This window comes from Ochotona princeps, chromosome 24, assembly GCF_030435755.1.
Source record: "Ochotona princeps isolate mOchPri1 chromosome 24, mOchPri1.hap1, whole genome shotgun sequence".
Lineage (NCBI taxonomy): Eukaryota > Metazoa > Chordata > Mammalia > Lagomorpha > Ochotonidae > Ochotona > Ochotona princeps.
In genome coordinates, this window is record NC_080855.1 from 27,742,776 (window position 1) to 27,761,093 (window position 18,318).

General features: G+C 57.6%; 1 protein-coding gene across 2 annotated transcripts; it reads left to right on the plus strand.

Annotated features, from left to right (window-relative positions):
• Positions 1 to 88: 88 nt before the first annotated feature.
• On the plus strand, positions 89 to 17,073 carry FKBP6 (FKBP prolyl isomerase family member 6 (inactive)). Of its 2 annotated transcripts, none has more exons than XM_058680669.1 (9): positions 89 to 203; positions 438 to 555; positions 844 to 933; positions 2,037 to 2,239; positions 2,902 to 3,021; positions 6,492 to 6,686; positions 6,897 to 7,006; positions 8,027 to 8,104; positions 16,665 to 17,073. In XM_058680669.1, the coding sequence occupies exons 1-8, from the start codon at positions 147 to 149 to the stop codon at positions 8,100 to 8,102; spliced, it is 969 nt and encodes a 322-aa protein (XP_058536652.1). In that variant the 5' UTR covers positions 89 to 146; the 3' UTR covers positions 8,103 to 8,104; positions 16,665 to 17,073. The 2 variants fall into 2 exon arrangements, with proteins under 2 accessions (XP_058536652.1, XP_058536653.1); XM_058680670.1 differs by having other exon boundaries at positions 140 to 270.
• Positions 17,074 to 18,318: the final 1,245 nt, after the last annotated feature.

The following is an 18,318-nucleotide window of genomic DNA, read 5'->3' on the forward strand; positions in this document are numbered from 1 at the left end:
GGCCCCAGCACGTGCGCCAGGGCGGCGCCATGATGGTCTCCGCGTGCGTCATCACGCTCGCTCACGTGACCGCGCCCCTTTCCCCACCCACACGTGTCCGCGGCGTTCACGGTTCCGGAGCCTTCGGTGTCGGTTGCGGCGACGCTATGAGTGTCTTCGCACGGCCCCAGAACGGAATGGCCCTGTCGGGAGAGGACTGCGTGGTATGGCCGGGCTCCCCCTCTCCCTGCAGCCACTGTGGGCTCTCCAGGGCCGCGTGGCGTGGACATGGCGTGTGCGGGGGAGGGCTGGGCTCTAAGGGGGCCGGTGCTCCTGGCCAGGCGAGGACACACTGCTGTTGGGGGTGCCGGGGAATAGGGGGAAGGGGCGTGCACCAAGCCGAGTACCCCCCAGGCCCTGAGGCCTGGCTTGTGGTACCCCCTCTCCCGCCCCCCCAGTCTGTGTACCAGCGGTTAAGTCAGAGGATGCTGGACATTTCCGGGGACCGTGGCGTGCTGAAGGACGTCATCCGAGAGGGTGTCGGAGAGCTGGTGACGCCAGACGCCTCGGTGCTAGGTGAGGGCCGGGACCCCGAAACAGGTGCGATTGCATTGCGGGGAGAGCAGAGAGAAGCCACCCCCCTACCCACTGACTTCCTCCGGCCACCCACAGTTGGATTTAAGGGGAAGCACAGGGGTCCCATTTTCCTCCTCTTTGCCCAATGCTATCAGCAACAATGCATCCCCAAACCCAAGCCAGGTACCCCAAATGGGGGCCACTGTTGGTGAGGGAGAAAGGGGAGGGGCCCCTCTGTCGATTATTTTAATTGTATTATAACTTATTATTGTCTCTGCTGGGCCATAGTCAAATATTCAGGCTACCTGGAGCACATGGACAAACCCTTCGACTCAAATTGCTTCCGGAAAACACCACGGCTCATGAAACTTGGAGAGGGTATAACTGCTAGTCAGGGGCTGGGAAGGAGGGGTGCGTGTGGCTTTCTTGGGGTTTCGTTGGGTGGAGGACAGGGCAGGAGTCCCAATGCCTTGTTCTTGGAGTTGTTTTTATTTCTACCCTGAGACTGGGGGTTGATCAGGCAGTCACCTCCTCACCCATGTTTGCACCCACCTCCCTGAGACTTGGGGGTTTTGGGGGCACAGCCCTGGCCAGTTTGTCTCGGGGTTTGAGGCTTGGCTGATTAAGGAAACCTTGAGGAGATGCCTGTGTCTCCATGGAAAGAGAAGACAGTGTCGTAGTGGGGCGGAGGTCACAGCTGTGCCACCCCCAAGCTCAGGTGGTGGACAGCAACATGCCCTACCCCCACACTCGGGCAGCCCACGGGGTGGGGTCAGGCGAGTCAGGTGGGCCGCTAGTTAGCAGCAGCTGTGCTTAAGGAAGGCCTGTGTTAGCTGGGGAACTTTTTCTGCCCATTGGCATATTCACTTACTTATTTTGAAGATTTATTTATTATTGGAAAAGCAGGTGTACAGAGAGAAGGAGAAAGATCATCTGTTGAGTCACTCCCCAAAACTGGAGCCAGCAGCTTCTTCCGGGTCTCCCACGTCGGTGCAGGGTCCCAAGGCTTTGGACCACCCACCACTGCTGTCCCGGCCACAGGCAGGGAGCTGGATGGGAAGTGGAGCAGCTGGGATTTGAACTGGTGCCCATATGGGGGATGCCTGCACTGTAGTCAGAGGCTTAGCTTAGTATGCCATACCACCAGTCCCACCTGCAGTTGCCTTGGTTGGGCCACACCAAATGATCTGTAGGTCTTGCAGAACTCAGGGGCTGGATAGTCCCCATTCCTTAAAGAATTTCAGCTGAGAGGATCAGGGGATGCTCATGGAAGAGGAGGCATTGGCGATGAGCCCTGAAGATTGATTTGAAGCCCCGGGGCGAGGAGGTGGTGGAGACTGGATGATGGGCTGTGCTTTGGGACGCTGGGTGCCAGCAGGGTCCGTTGGGGACACCATCACCGGCTCAGGAGGCTTGCCGTGTTTCAGGGAGAGCCAAACTCGAGGCATGGCACCACAACGGCTTTTTCCATCTTCCCACAGACATCACGCTGTGGGGCATGGAGCTGGGCCTGCTGAGCATGCGCCGCGGTGAGCTGGCCCGCTTCCTGTTCACGCCGAACTATGCCTACGGGGCGCTGGGCTGCCCGCCGCTGATCCCCCCCAACAGCACCGTGCTGTTTGAGATCGAGCTGCTGGACTTCCTGGACTCTGCCGAGTCTGACAAGTTCTGCACCCTGTCTGCTGTAAGTGCCAGGCTGCGCCTGGGGCCTCCTGGCAGCGGATGCTAAGCCACGCGGGCTGTGGGAGCTCACAGGCCTGCTTTGCTTTGTCCTTCTCACTAGAGGGCGAGCTTTTACTTCCTAGAACTGGGTTTGGTTGGGTAGCTGCTGACTGGGGTGCCTGTAACAGGCCATCCCAGTCTAGGACATGGGTGCCGCACCCAGGACCCCAGGGGAAAGCTGGGGCAAGCCTCAGGCCAACCAGGATCTGTGGTCACTATCCTTCAAGCTTAGGTCTGGCCTTGTGCCCTGGCCCCAGGCCTGGTGATGCCAGGAACAGTTGCGGGCGCTGATTGGAGACCGGTACCCCCAGAGTAGCACGCAGACTTGGGTCCCACGGCCCGTGTCTGCATTGGCACAGGACCAGAATCCCTGTGGGGGACTGATTGGCAGCCAGGGCTGAGCTGCCTGACCACACAGACCTGGTTTGTGCTTGCTGGGGGGCCCCAGATGGCTGTGCCCACTGGGGCTGCCCATTTTCTGCTGCAGGGAGCCTTGTGGGAGTCAGCTGCCCTGAGCGTGTGTGGCTGCAGCGCTGCCTGGCAGAGCCCACACACACGCCTGTGGGCCAGCCTGCTTTTTGGGGTCCCTGGCTGGCTAGTCTTCTTCACCTTTGTGGTCCCCAGGAGCAGCAAGAGCAGTTTCCACTTCAGAAGGTCCTCAAGGTGGCAGCCACTGAGCGTGAGTTTGGCAACCACCTTTTCCGCCAGAACCGCTTCTGTGATGCCAAATCGCGTTACAAACGGGTAAGTTGATGTGGGTGTATTAAGCGGAAACAATGCAGGAACGCATTTTCTCTTCTCTGTTGTGGTGGTGGGTACACCTCACTCTCCCTTGCAATGCCTTCAAAAAGCAAAACCAAAACCCACAACTGCTCTAGTGGATTTGGGTGAAAACTGGCAATGCAGTGTGGTATGTCGTGGAGGGGAGATGGAGAAGAGTGCCCCCTCCAGGGCCTCACTTTCTGATAAAAATAAATAAATCTTTAAAAAAAAAAAAAACCAAAACCCAAAGCAGACACACATACAGAGAGGAGGAGAGACAGAGAGGAAGATCCTCTGTCCTATGATTCACTCCCCAAACGACCGCAATGGCCGGTACTGCACTGATCCGAAGCCAGGATCCAGGAACCTCTTCCGGGTCTCCCACGCGGGTGCAGGGTCCCAATGCAGTGTCCCATTGGGCCGTCCTCTACTGCTTTCCCAGGCCACAAGCAGGGAGCTGGATGGGAAGTGGAGCTGCTGGGATTAGAACCGGCGCCCATATGGGATCCTGGGCGTCCAAAGCGAGGTCTTTAGCCACTAGGCCACGCTGCCGGGCCCAAGACTTTTTTCCTTAAGATTTACTTGGGCCCGGCGTAGTGGCCTAGCAGCTAACGTCCTCACTTTGAACACACCGGGATCCCATTCGGACGCCGATTCTGGACCCGGCTGCACTGCTTCCCATCCAGCTCTCTGCTTGTGGCCTGGGAAAGCAGTCGAGAACAGCCCAAGGCCTTGGGATCCTGCCACCCGCATGGGAGACCCAGAGGAAGTTCCTGGTTCCCGGCTTCGGATCGGCGCGCACCGGCCGTTGCGGCTCACTTGGGGAGTGAATCATCGGACGGAAGATCTTCCTCTCTGTCTCTCCTCTCTGTATATCTGACTTTGTAATAAAATAAATAAATCTTAAAAAAAAAAAAACCAGTCTTGTGGAGAGGGGACCAGGGACGGGAGGCACGGGAGCTGGCACGTGCTTCCTTCTGGAGGCCGGCCCACAGGTATGCTCGTTGTGGCATGTGCTGAGTGTGCGCTGGGGCGCTTGCTGGTGGCCGTGTGTGCCTTAGTCAGCCTGCCAACTTGTTGCTCTGGAAAGTGAAGTTTAACAATGAGGAATGCAGTCACTCTCAGTCTGGGGTCCTCATGGTGCCTGAGGTGCTGCCTAGGCCACCCTATTTCTGCTTGTAACAGCTGCTTCTGGAGGGGGAGGAGTGTGGACAGCACCAAGGCTGGCAGGGTTGTGGCACCAGGGCCATCGTAACCCAGGGCCCTGCTGACCTGCTGTGAGTCACCCTTCCTTCAGGCTGCCCCGCCCCCAGTCATCAGGCTGCCCGAAAGGGAGAGAAGCTTGCTGCTTCTCGGTTCAGAACATTCCAGAAGTTCCCACCTCACAGTGACTTCACTCCCCTGAGAGACTTCCTCTGTGTCTACATGCTACATGCCAGCAGCTGTGTGGGACAGCGGGCAGGGCGTAGAGATTATTGCTGCCTTGGAGGAGGGGGGAGGAAGGGAGTTGTGTACTGTGGATGGTGTCCACCCTGTGGGCACCAGAGGCTGCCCTGAGCTAGCGCGGGCCAGCGTTGCCGTCCCTGGAGGGTAACGGTTTCCATCACGTCTCTGTGACTCGTCAGTTGCTTCCTGGAAGAAGGTGTGTCCCACAGGAAATGCCACACAGATCCCCACATCCCGCGTCCTTGTGCCCAGCCAGGCCCCCAGAGGCAGTCACTTTGTGGTGATGTCTGGCGCTGGCAGAGGGTGGCCCACTAGCCTGGGGCCGGCGTTGGGGGCTGTCACTGAATGAGGTGAGGCTGCTGCTCGGCCCAGCTGCCTCGGCCCTTTAGGTCCATATTCTGCCTGGCTTTCCCCACGGTGCCAGGTGTCTGTCTGAGCACCAGTACCGCTTTGAGTGATGGGTCCTGGGTGGGGCTCCTGCCCTGCGGCTGTCCCGAGGTGCTAGCCAGCGGCTTTCCTGCCTCCTGACAGCGCCCCCTGCCTTTGTGGCTCTCGGCGGCCCTGAAGGACGGTGGCTGTGCTTTGCTGTTCTGTACACGTGACCTTGCTCTGCAGAGAAGTTCAGTTCCTTTCCCAGCAGTGTTAGGTGGTACACTGGTGTGTGTGTGTGTGTGTGTGTGTGAGAGAGAGAGAGAGAGAGAGAGAAAGAGAGAGACAGAGAGAGACTGTTATCTTGAGTCTTCAAGATGTCTGTCTGTTCTTTTCTCCTCAGCTCTGGGAGCTGTCCTGGGTTCTTGTTACTTTTCCTGTCTGTCTAACTTGACCATCAGACCTGGTGGGTGGCGCGGTGCCCTACCCCGTTTCCTGCTCGTTGTCCCACTGTCCAGGAGCTTTCTTTGACTTGTTTTTAAACCACCCCATCGAATGGATGTTTCGTTACAGTGTTTTCCAAGGCTCTTTGTTTTTTTCCTTTTTTCCCCATATTTCTGTTATTTCCTGTTTGCATTTTCTTTGGTTATCTGTGATTGTAATTTCTAGGTTTTCTTCTCTTTGTGTCTTTTTTTTTTAAGATGCATTTTTATTGGAAAGGCAGACTTACAGAGAGGAGAGATAGAGAAAGATCTTCCATTCAGCGCCTCCCGTGATAGCCTAATGGCTAAATCCTGGGTGTAAAGACAGAGGATCTGTCTCTACCTCTCTCTCTGTAAATCTGCCTTTACAATAAAAGTAAATAAAATCTCCTGTTAATTTTTTTTCATTTTTAATAAATAAAATCTTTTAAAAATATTGAAGAGAAAAAGGAGGGGAAGAGAGAGAGCCATCTTCTGTCTGTCAGTTCACGCCCCACGTGATCGCAGTGGCCAGGGCGGGGCCGGTCCGAAGCCAGGAGCTTCTTCTAAGTCTCCCAAGTGGTTGCAGTGACCCAAACACTTGGGCCATCCTCTGCTGCCGTCCCAGGTTCCTTAACGGGGGGCTGAATTGGAAGTGGAACAACCGGGGCTTGAACTGGAAGCCTATGTGGAATGCCAGCATAGCAGGTGGAGGCTATATGCACTACACCACCACCCTGGCCCCATGTTTTAAACCTGGTCTTTTTGGGTTGAACCTGTGAACCCCCTTGTGATCTGGATGACGATGCCTGGGTCAGGTGCATGCCCAGGAGGGGTGTTCTCCTTTCTGCCAGCAGTCCCCGCACTGTCGGTGGTTTCCTCGGCTGTGTGCTTTCAACAACAGAGTATAGTTTGCCATGTACAATATTGTGGTTCTGTGACGTGTATTGCTTTATTAATTTTGTGTGTGTTGTTATTTTCGGATGCTCTATTTAATAGAGATACTGTTTCTTTTTGGGGTTGCTCATCACCAGAGCACTGAACTAGAACAGCGTTCACGTGCTACAGTCTTCCTGCGGGTGTTTCTTCAGTGGTGTGGGTCCACGGGCTGGCTGTTGGGGCGTGTGAGGTGTGTCCCCTGCAGGCCCTGTGTCTTCTCCACTCCCCGCCCCCCAGGCCCTGCTGCTTCTGCACCGTCGGGCCGCCACCCCGGAGGAGCGCCCCCTGGTGGAGGCCGCCAAGCTCCTCGTCCTCCTCAACCTATGCTTTACGTACCTGAAGCTGGAGCGGCCGGCCCCGGCCCTGTGCTATGGCAAGCAGGCACTGGTCATCGACCAGAGGAACCCCAAGGCCCTCTTCAGGTGTGGACAGGTGAGCCGGAGGGAGGGCGCCAGAGATCGCCTCTCCCGGGAGTGCTGCCTCCTAAAAACAAATTAGTCTTCTATCCCTGAGCTTTCTGGGGTGCTGGGGACTCCCCAAGACCAAGGCAAGGTCTGGAGTGTGCAGATGGCTGAGCTTGGGCTAGAGGGGTGGCGGCAGGCCCTGCGAGGGTGCTCTCAAAGCATCCCCCTCCCGTGACAGGCCTGCCTCCTCATGACCGAATACGAGAAGGCCCGGGACTTTCTGGTGCGAGCCCAGAAGGAGCAGCCCTTCAACCACGACATCAACAATGAGCTGAAGAAGCTGGCCAGGTGAGAGGGTGGCCGTGAGGCTCCCTGCCCACTGTCCTCCCTCCCTGCAGAGACGTGTTCCCAGAGGGGTGAGCAGAGCCCGCCATAAACAGGAACTTGTTCTTCAGGGGGCCTCCCACCATGGCATGGGTCTTCCAGGCTGCATTCCTGCCTGTAGGTGCCTGTCACACATGTGGAAAGGTCCTATGTCTTGTGGTTTTGTTTCTGATGGTCCAAGTTCAGTGTTATCATAGGGAAGGCTTTGAAAGTGGCTTGAGGTCAAGTCGGAGTCTCCCACAACCCCAGCCCTTGCAGGCTGAGCCACAGCATTCAGGGACGTTTCGGTCAATTTCTTTTCCTGGTGGCTGAGAACTTGAGTGCGGGGAAAGCCGGCCTGGTGGTCTGGGTCCAAGGTGTGTGGATCTTGTGCCGCACTCTGTGTCTTCTGTAACTTTCCAGCAGTTTCTTTTCTCAGAAGCCTAAGTTTAGAGATTTGACCATTCCTTAGTAAGACAATCCCAAGAGAGGTGGAGGCCACCAAGCATGGGGCGCACGTGGGCTCGGCCTTGACATTGCCATTAATTTCAGACGGGCCTTTTTTTTTTTTTTTAAGATTTATTTATTTTTATTATAAAGTCAGATATACAGAGAGGAGGAGAGACAGAGAGGAAGATCTTCCGTCCGATGATTCACTCCCCAAGTGAGCCACAACGGCCGGTGCGCGCCGATCCGAAGCCGGAAACCTGAAACTTCCTCCAGGTCTCCCACACGGGCGCAGGCTCCCAAAGCTTTGGGCCGTTCTCGACTGCCTTCCCAGGCCACAAGCAGGGAGCTGGATGGGAAGTGGAGCTGCCGGGATTAGAACTGGCGCCCATATGGGATCCCGGGGTGTTAAAGGCGAAGACTTCAGCCGCTAGGCCACGCCGCTGGGCCCTCAGAAGGGCTTTTTCTCCCTGTCCCTCTCCCCTCAGTGTCACTGCCTCGCCACCAGGTGTCGCCTCCCGCACACGGCCCTTCCCTGATGGGTGTTTCTGTCCGCAGCCAGTACAAGGACTACACGGATAGAGAGCGAGAAATGTGTCACCGAATGTTCTCGTCTTGTGACTCCGACCTGTGAAGGTAGAGACTGGAGAGGGTCGGGGCTTTGCAGCATTGAGGGTGGAGCTCCGGGCCCTCAAGGCAGAATGAGAGGAACAGGTGTGCATGCTGACCTGAGGCCCCCCCCCCCCCCCCCCCCCGCGCCGCCTGCCGTCCCCCCCACCCCCCCGCCCCGGAACAACACACAGACTTGGCGGTTACGTTCAAGGGTTTGGGAACTTGGGCTTTGCACTTTGCAAACACCATAAGCGATTTTATGGGTGCTTTACAATGAACTCTGCTCGTGTAGCTTGGAATGTGAGACCCCCGCATGTGGGTTTTGCCGTGATGGTGTGGCTGTGTGACCATGTGGAAGTGAAGTCTGGCTTTCCCTCATCCAGAGTCCCCGGGTAGGGCTGGGTCAGCAGGGGGCAGCACCTGGGACGTGTGCGAGAGCGGCTCTGATCTGCTAAAGCACCTGTCTCAGACACCTGCCTAGCGGGGCAGGTAACCAGGACCAAGCCAACAGCTGTGGAGCGGGGCCGGCGAGCGGCCTCTCCTTTGCCATGGCCTGTGTCTTCTGTGTCTCCTGTGCCAGGGGGACTGCAGGCGGCAGCCAGGCCATGTTCGCGCAGCCCATCTGCCGATCAGGTGTGCAACTCATCTGTGTTTGTTTCCAGAGCAGCTCATTTGTTAGCCAAGGGATCTCTGCTGGGCTTGTGTTGTTGTCCCAGAAAGAATGGGGTGGGGCCGCAAGGCCTGCTGAGTGAGGTGCGGTGCAACTCTCTCCAGGTCTGGCCCCCTCTGCGTCTGCCAAACTTCCTGTCCTTTTTGTGCCTGGAGCTCTGGAAGTTGGTGACTGTGAGTCATTCCCCATCGATCTGTATGGCTCCTGGCTGTCTATGAGCGGTGACAGCGTTGGGGTCCAGAATGGCCTTAGTGGTCACGTTCCTGCTGCTGTGTGCCCTGGCCGGAGCATCCTAGTGACAAACCAAGACATACCCCTGAGTGTGGAAAAGACCCGAGGTGCCTGGTGAGGGAGCAGAGAGATGCTTAAGCCATGAGCATTTCATGTGCCAGGCAGTTTTGAATGGCTTTGTGGTGACAAATGTGCTTATGCTGACAGCTACCCACAGTCACAGTCGCATCTCCTTTTCACAGATGAGTGGCCCATGGGATGCACCTTGCCCCGGGTAACATGGCTGCACAGTGACAGGTTTGGGGCTTGGAACCGCCAGTCGGCCGGTAGCCCCCAGGTAAAAGGCAGAGGACAGCAGAAAAGTGAGTGTAGCTGCTGTCTGCTCTGAGAGGCCCCCATGTGCCTGGACAGCGTGTGGCCGCTGCTGGCCACAGCCGCCTCGGGAGCCACGGCCGACTTGCTGCTGTGCTGGGACGCAGCCCTGCTTCTCTCCCTCACGCCCCTGGGGCGCCCAGCCTGCGTTCCTGCCTCATGACCCACACTTGGTGCCTGCCTTGGTGCCTTGTGTTTTTCTAGAAATTTCCAGTTAACTTTTTTATTCCTTGAATCATTTGCCCTGGTTGCAACCTTGCTGAGTTTTGCACCCTGTGATACTGTAAGGTCTGCAGTCCCCCCTCCTCCTGCCCCCCCCCCCCACGGGGCTCCCCAGACCAGCTGCTGGCCTGCCTGTGCTCTTGGTTGGATCTCCTGCTTACTAGACACCTCTCCTGGCTTTACTTCCTCATTTTGATATTTTTCAAGAGATTTCCAAAAGCTGATTTACAGGACATAAATGATTTGAGTCCTTTACATGTTCATAAGTGACATTTATTAAGCCTTCACATTGGATTAAAAGGATAGGCCTGGAAGGTCAGCACTGTGGCATAATGGGGTAAGCTGCTGCTTGCAGTGTTGGCATCCCATATACCCGTACGAGTACTGGTTCAGATCGCAGCTGCTCTACTTTGGCTCCAGGTCCCTGCTCGCATGCTTGGGGAGGCAGCAGAAAATGGCCCACATCCTTGGGTCTCCTGTGGCCATGTGGGAGACCGGGATGGAGTTTCAGCCTTCTGGCTTTGGCCTGGACCAGTCCCAGCTCCAGCTGTTGTAGCTGTTTTTATTGGCAAGCCAGATTTACAGAAGAGAGACTGACAAAGATCTTGTATCCTCTGATTCATTCCCCAAATGTCTAAATCAGAGCTGATCTGATCCAAAGCTAGGAGCCAGGAGCTCCTTCTGGGTTTCCCATGCGGATGCAGGGTCCCAAGGCTTTGGGCCATCCTCTGCCGCTTTGCCAGGCCACAAGCAGGGAGCTGGATGGGAAGTGGAGAGACCGGGACATGATTCTGCACTCACAGGGAGGCCTCAGCCTGTGGAGCTCCCACAGCAGCCCCTGTTGCAGCCATTTAGGGAACGAAGCTGCCGATAGAAGATCCCTGTCCCGCCCCCCTCTCTTTTTGTAACTCTGTCTTTCAAATACATAATGACTTTACTCTTGGGAGTAGATTTGGAATGAGAAGAAGCTGCCCCTGCAGAGGTAGGTCCCAGGAAAACCTGCCCTGTCACAATCCGCCCGCACCCCTCCTCCAGTGGAATGTCCCTCCCACCGCCCTTCCCCTGCTCAGTATCTGCCTGGCCCCAGTGCCCCCCAGGCTGAAGCCACTAGTCCACCCCTTCGGCCCCCTTGTCCGCACCTGCATGTGTGGGTCCAAGGCTGAGGGCAGAGTCGGCGGCCGGGAGATAGTTTCTGAGAAAGGTTGTGTTCCTCTATCTGGAACCTTTGAGCATCTCTTTGATCTCGGTTCATCTAAAGCTCCCTGCCCCGCCCGCGTCCAGGCACGCCCAGGGCCCAGGCCCTTGAGGCAGCCCGGCACCTGTAGATTCCTGGTGCTGTTTGTCCAGCCGCGCCTGTCTGCCACCTGTTCTTGCCGTAAGCCGTACATCAGCATCCCCAGTGTCCTCTCTGTTTTCCTGTGGCCTTCAAGTGTCCTCGCTGCCCTCCCTCCCCCACTCCCCGGGGAGCAGTCATCTTCCCACCCTGCTGTTGCCGTCCCTGCAAGCAGGTATTTGATCCCCAAGACTGAGTCCCTTCCCTGGGGTGTTCATCTTCATCTTCTCCCTGCCTGTGGGTTAAGGAAAGTCCTGGACTCCCACCAGCTCTGGAAGCACAGTCAGGTTCTTGCCGCTTCCAGCACTGGTCTTTGTGGGTGCCAGGAGCAACGAGGCGAAGCCAGGCCCACCAGGAGAGCAGAGGGATTCACGTGAGGCCCTGCCTGCCCGCCAGCCTCTCCCCATCTGCTGGACATTCACCCTTGCTCTGCGTGCTCCTCTGTCCTTGGACTGTCGGGATGGCCGGAAACTGCCCTCGTCCATTCGTCCAGGCACAACTCCACCCCACGGGGGTGCGTGTAGCTCCAGGAGCACCAGCGTAGCCCCACTTCCCAGCTCCGTTCCAGCTTCCGCCCTTGTGTACCCTGGGGACAGCCTGAGTCTGTGGGTCTCCCCCTGCCGCCTGGGTGGAGGACCTGGGTCGAGTGGTGGCTCCCTGGCTGTGGCCTGTTCCAGCCCCAGCAGCTGCAGGCATGTGGGGAGTGAGCCAGTAGCTGGAAGGAATGGCTTACTGTGTGTCCATTATCGTGAGAGCACCTTGGCCATGAAGGATGCTGGCGAGATGGTCATCATCAAGGTGCCCGCGTCTTCTGCCAGCTTTCACCGGACTGGTGTTTGTAGGTGGATGTGCGCCAGTCCCTGTGCTCGTTGCAGCTGCCCGGGTTTTTGTTTTGGTTTCCACCTGACCTGTGCGAGACAATACAAGCCGGGCAGGAGTGCGCACGTGCAGCCCTTACCTACTTGTCTAGTGCCACAGGACACGATGCAGCTCACTGGGGTTGCACGTTATGTTGTATCTGAGGAGGCATGTCTTCTTACCCTTCTTTCCCCTCTTCTCTCCCTTCCATGCTGGAGAGAAGCTGGAGGCCCAGGGAGGGAGCCCCTGGTGGCCTGCGGAGCTGGCCTGCCACTAGTTTGAAGGCAGCTGTCAGCACCACAGTGGGTGGAAGCCTCCCTGTGGGTCCTGTGTCCCCATGTGTCCGGGAAAGAGCGCCCCTCACGGTGCCTGACTGGCACTGCAGAGACTGCTGTTGGCTGTGACACTGTCCCACAGGCTGGGTGTTGGCACAGTAGTCTCCCCGTGTAAGGCAGTGGAGCGTGTGACCACTTGCTGCTTTGGACCCTGTCTCCCTCCAACTTTCTGCCATCCCCCTCTTCCCAACCCTCCACACAGCAGGCAGCGTCCGTGGCTGATCCTGATCTTGGGGATCTTGGGGTCTCCGCTTTGGTGTCCCACAAGCCGGAGCCTTGGGAGCCGTGGCGTCCTGGGGCCTCTGAGCAGCTTGCCGGGGGCTCGGGTGTCGCTGAGGTCACCCCTTTGTTGTGGACTATAAATAGCCCCCACACCAGCAGGCAGCACTTGCTGTGGGCCTGGGTTTCCGTGACCCCCTCACCTCTGCCCACATCCTGTCCTAGCAGTTGCGGGCAGTGGGCCCCGCTGCCTAGTGTGGACTTGGCTTCCAGAAAGCTGGCATTCCCCTCCTCTCATTGTGAAAATGAGCGCTATGGGTATGGGGGTGCAGGCACCTTTGCCGTTCCTAGGGGTGTGTGTGTGTGTGTGTGCAGGGAGGAATCTGGGAAATATGGCCTGGCGCTGGCGACGCCTGTGGATGGAGCAGTCTCATGACTTTGCGTAGCCTCTCTGGAGACCATTGGGCGTGGGCTGGGTCCATTTGGAATTGAGGACTCAGAGCCTACACCCCACTGCCCAGGCTGTGCCAGCCATCCTCCCCAGGAATTTGGAGACTAGCGGACCAGGTCGGAGAGTGTGGGCGGGGACTCTGCCAGCCTGCAGCTGCTGTGGTCTGTCACCTTAGCTGCTCTCCTGTCTCTAGGGCAGTCACAGACCCAGGATGGTCCCTAGATGGGCTGGCGTGAGCTGGGGAGGGTCAAGAAGTCACAGGATAATTTCTGATGGGTAAAGGGAGTGAAGGATTGCGAGCAGAAACCCTCTCCAAGCAGGGATGGGGTGCGGAGGCATCACCATGGAGGCGGGCAGATGGAGCAGCCTTTGGGTACACAATGCTACACTTCACTTACTGTCACAACTTACATATGCGCATGCAGGGTCAACGGAGAAATGCATGCACGCAATATACATGCATGCAAATGGTGTTTCCATCCGGTGCTCTGCTGCCTAAATGCCTGCTGCAGCCAGGGCTGGGCCAGGACGGGCCAGGACAGAACTGGGAGCTGGGACTCAATCCAGGTCCTTCCTCTTGGGGCAGAAACACGAGTATTTGGGAACTGACCAGTCAGTCATGCGTCTGGAGGAAGGGAGCCAGTTAGTCTGCAAATCCCCACCTCGAGGTGCACGCCGTCTGCACTGCTCACTTTAGGGCATCCTGAGAAGGGAGCCCTGGCTTTGCTCAGCACTTCCTAAGAATCATGGGAGCTCTAGGAGCTTCCAGAAGCCTCTGCCTGGGATGCTGCTGTGCCTGCCCTCTGTGGTCGGGAAGCACGGCTGGCTACCGTGGGAATGGCGTGGCCTGGCCTGTCCAGCCCCCGCACTTTGTCCTCTAGCTTCCGGCTCAGGCATGCCATCTGTCCCAGGCCCTGCAGCCTCCAGGCCTGGTCCCAGGATGACATCAACTCTGATCTTGTCTGTTGTATTTTCACACTCGTCTTTGATTACTGCCCGTCATTGTGTGTGATTGTCCTGGACACCTGATCCTGTCAGCCCCCAGAGCTTGGGTTTCAGTGCATGGTGCAAGGATGCTCTGCTGGGGCCGCCTGTGGGTCCTGGCCTCCCATTGTCCTCGGAGGCCCCTGGGCACCCAGCTTGGGAGCTTTTATCTCTTACTTTGCACCTCGGTGGGCTCTGGGTGCTGCTGGGCTTTCTCAATAGAAAGTGAGCTTGTCCTGGTGTCATCTGTCCAAGCTCAAATGTCCCTGCCAGCCTGTGTCCGTGCACCCAGTGCATCGGCCATCAGCTTGTCTGAAACTGTCTCATGGGACACGGGCTGGACAGAGGAGGTGCTGCTTTTCTCTGCTGCGGCCTTGGGGGCACGTTGGCCAGTACCCAGCCTCCCACTGGCCTGTCCCTCTAGCCACCCTCCTCCACCTCACTGGAAATACTTACATGTAAACGCACAGTCAAATCAAAATTCATGCCCAGTGTCCCCTGCCCCCAGCCTGCTCAGTGGAGGTCACGGCCATTGTTGGCTCAGGGCGGCCTTCCCCGAGGAGGGTTTGCAGACAGTCACAATGTGGCCATGGATGTCATCGTCTCATCACAGAGGCAATTGGACATTCTGTACCCATATTTTTTTCCTGCATTGTGGGTCTTTTCTAAGTGTACAAAGCAAGACCACACCCTCAGCAGGTGCCCAAGGGGGAGTTCTGCCCTCCAGCATGCCGTATTTCCGGCAGTGGTTAGCAGGTACCCAGAAGGGAGCACTGTGAGCCCACACCCGAGCTTCCCGTGTCGGCTTTGAGGGGAGTCGTGTGGCCGACGTATGCGTATGCAGGGCCAAGCACACACCACTGCTTTGCTGGTCGCTGTGCTAGATGGAGATGGCAGCCCCTTGGGGCACATCTGAGCAGTCGCACCTGAGCGTTCTCTAGTGTCTGGGCCGGGGTGAGGGGACGGCAGTGCATCCTGGCCTCTGGAGCAAGGTCTGCTTTGGGGCACGAGGCTTCTCCTGGGCTGGGGGAGTTGGCCAGGCGTCTCCTCGGGTTCTGCCTGTTTCTAAGCAAAGCTCTTGTGGCCAGTGTTCTGATGGCTGTGTCAGTTGGCTCTGTTGTTCGCTTCAATTGCTCCCCCCCAACCCACCCTGCCACCTGGCATGTCCCTTGTAGATATCTTGGTCCTCCCCAACCTTTGAGGGGACCAGAAGCCCCCAGCCCAGGGCGCCTGGGAGCCACTATCCCTGCTGCTCTGGTGGGACGCTCAGGTGTGGGCCAATCTGTGGTCCTGGCTCTGGCTGGCCCCGGTCACCTGGGCACAGTGGAGGTTGCTTGTCCTCTTGGGAAAGCTGATGAGGTGTAGTGCGGCAGCGGAGAGGCCTCCCTGCAGTGGGTGGGAGGCGGGTGCCCCGCAGAAACTGCTGTGTGTGGTGTTCAAGATACTTGTGTCCGCACACAGACACCCTTTCATACCGTGTCTGTGAACCTGATGGCAGGCTGCATGTCCCTGTGGAGTCTAAGGTCTCAGAGTGCAGCCACAGGGCCAGCCAGTGCCACCGTGGGGATCGCTGGTGCCTTGATGCCCCGGGAATTGAACGTCGTGTGTGTGTGTGTGTGTGTGTGTGTGTGTGTGTGTGTCTGTCTCCTTAACTGAGGACCAACAACCCCCGATGCCTTACAACACCTTCCTGTCTTCTTCCTTCGGATGCCCTCTTTGATTTTCCTGGTTCAAAACTGAAGCTGTTGGCAGTTAATTTGAAGCAGAGTTCTAACTTTATTTTTAAGGAACTGTCTAGAAACAGTGCTCACAGAACCACTCGCTCACTGACTTCCAGACTACTTGTAACACCCCAAACATGCATGAGTGGATGGGACGTGGATGAATTCATTCCGCACCGTAGCGCTGGGGTGACCCATGTGTGTTTGTGTACTGCAGAGTCGCTGTCAGTAGTGGTGGCGGCGTGCAAGTCTGTTAGTGGTGGAATAACGAACCCACGCAGCTTGCCTGCTCCTGTGCCCTCCCCTGCCCCCCGCCCCATCACCTTACTGGTCTCTGTCTCATGTCCCAGCAGGCCAGAGCTAGACAGAAGCTGGGTTGGAGTGGAAGGCTTGGCCCAGGGCTGACGTTTGTCACTGGGCAGTGTCAGAGCCGGGGGACGCTGTGCACATGTACTTTCTGCTGACATTCCTGCCCTGTCCCTGCTCTGCTGACCCCCAGATCCTGCAGGGGTACCGTCTATTAGTCCTCTTTTCCATTCAGCCCTCCCCAGTGGGTGACCATCAGCCCTGACAACCAGTGCGCACAGCACTTCCTGTGGGGACTCAGTCAACCCACCGTCATCCCCAATGTCACGCAGGGAGAGCGGGGCGGTGGCTGTAGGAGGTGGACATTGTGGAGTGGTGGCCTGAGGGAAGGAACCAAGGCGCTGTGAGCCGGGAGCAAGCAGGCCTGGGACAGCAGGTTCACCAGTTGGTCCAGAGGGAGGGGCGGCAAAGCTGTGCAGTCCTGGAGGCCCAGCAGGAAGGGGGGTTGTGTTCCTCAGCTGCCTGCTCACCTCCCCCACCTCTGCGTTGTGTAGTTTGAGTCACTGTTGTGACTCTGGCCTGCAGCCCTCATGGAGAGCATGGCCGTGAACTTGAGGCTGTGCCCATGAAGCTCAGAGCCTTTCACGTGTGCGCATGTGTCCCTGTTTGAAGGCAGTTTGGGTGTGGCTTGCCCTGCCATTGCTAAGTCTTAGGGGTGTCCCTGTGGCCAGGGGCAGGAGGATCCCTGGTGCTGCCAGGGGTCTGGCCACAGTGGTTTCCCACAGCCTGTCTAGCGTCTGTGTCCCCTGGTGGCCGGTGGCATCATTGGCCAGGCCTGGGCTGTGGCTCAAGGCCGCTGACTGCTGTGTGTTTGGTTCCTAGGTTCTTCAGCTGCTTCCAGCGGAGCGGTGGGCTGCTGTGGGGGTCCTCCAGGCCATGGGGAGGGGTCTGCAAAGAGCGCCCCCAGTGCCTACCACCTGGCACCCACACTGTGCCACGCCCGTGTGTTTTCACAGGTGCCGTGTTCTGTTCACACTTACTAGGGAAAGTGCAGCTACTGGCATATAGAGAACTGCTATTTAATTTTTTAAAGGCAGTTTCTTGGATTTTTTTTTTTTTAATGCAAGTAGTCCTTGGCTTTCCTCCCAGGAGCAGCCCCTTTCCGGCTGCTCACAACCCTGGATAAACACAAATAGAGATGGCTTTGTGTGTGCTGCAAGTTCTGTGTTTGGAAGACGGAATTATGTTACTAGTGTTTTGTTGTAAGTAAATAAAGCACTTCCTTGTCCTGGCACAATCCATGTCCGCGGCGTGAATCCCTCGGAAGTCAGCAGGTGGGGGGCGGGAAGGGGAGCCGCTGGCCCCCTGCTTGGGGGGGGGGGTTCACAGCTGCTTTGTCACTGTTGGATTCACTTCCTAGACACTCTGCACTTGGCCTGGGATCTCCCTGACACCTGCGCCTTCTGTGGGGAGCTAATGGGCACGGGTTCACGAGGCTGCAGCCCAGCATGGCCCTTCTGGGTCTGGGGGTCTGACAGCTCTCAGGCCCTGCTGTCCTCAGTGCTCTCTGCTCCACGCTGGGACCTGGAGCCCATCCTTCTGGGCCGGAGCCGCCTGGGCTGCTGTGCTAACCCCCAGGGTCCATTGCATACCGCCCACGCCCCTCCTACAGCATCCATCCCGGGGCCCCTCTGGCCAGCCTCACCCGGCCTTCCTGGACTGCTGTGTTCCACCATCTTGCTGCTGACCCCCGAGGTATCACTTTGTCCCCACTGGACTGGATGGTGGAGCTTTCTCCTGCACACGCCAAGCCTTGGCACCCTGGGACTTGTCCCCTCTCCAAGGCCAAGGACAAGGGCTGCATCTGTCCATGGGCCTTGCCAGGAGCTGGGCATGCTCCCTGGCCTATGAAGTTCAAAGCCAGCCAGCCCCCCAACATCTGTGAAGGGCCCAGGGGTCTCTGTTTGTTGATGCCTCCCAGACCTGTCCTGCCAAGCCACCTGACTGCGGCCCAGCTTCTCATACGCCAGGCATGCCTTAACTTCTCCAGATGCTGGGGGCCCAGACCAGGCCCTCAACCTTCTTGTACCCAGTCTGTACCAGGCCAGTAGCTAGCCATCCAGAGGGGGTTCACAGAGTGCCACCTGTGGTCCCCTGGGCTACCTCACCCGGTCCCTGCAGGGGGGCTGTGATGACAAGAAAGGCAACGGAGATCAGTCTGGACTAGAAAAACTGGAAGCTGAACCCTGTACCCGCTTCCAGCCAGAAGCTCTGCCCGGAGAACTGTGTCACTCAAGATGCTTATACCCATGGGCTTATACCCACTGGCTGGCACAGTTCCCACTGCAATCGGCGGGGCCCTTGGGAAGGACCACAGGGCAGTTGGCTTTTTTCTTGCTGTGTTCAGAGAGAGAGCCTGCCCACTGGTTCACTCCCCAAGTGTCCAAGCGCCGCAGGAACTCAGTCCTGGGTCCCCATGGGGGTAGCAGGTCCCCACTCTTGCCAGTCCCTCCCAAGTCTCTGGGAGCCACAGCCG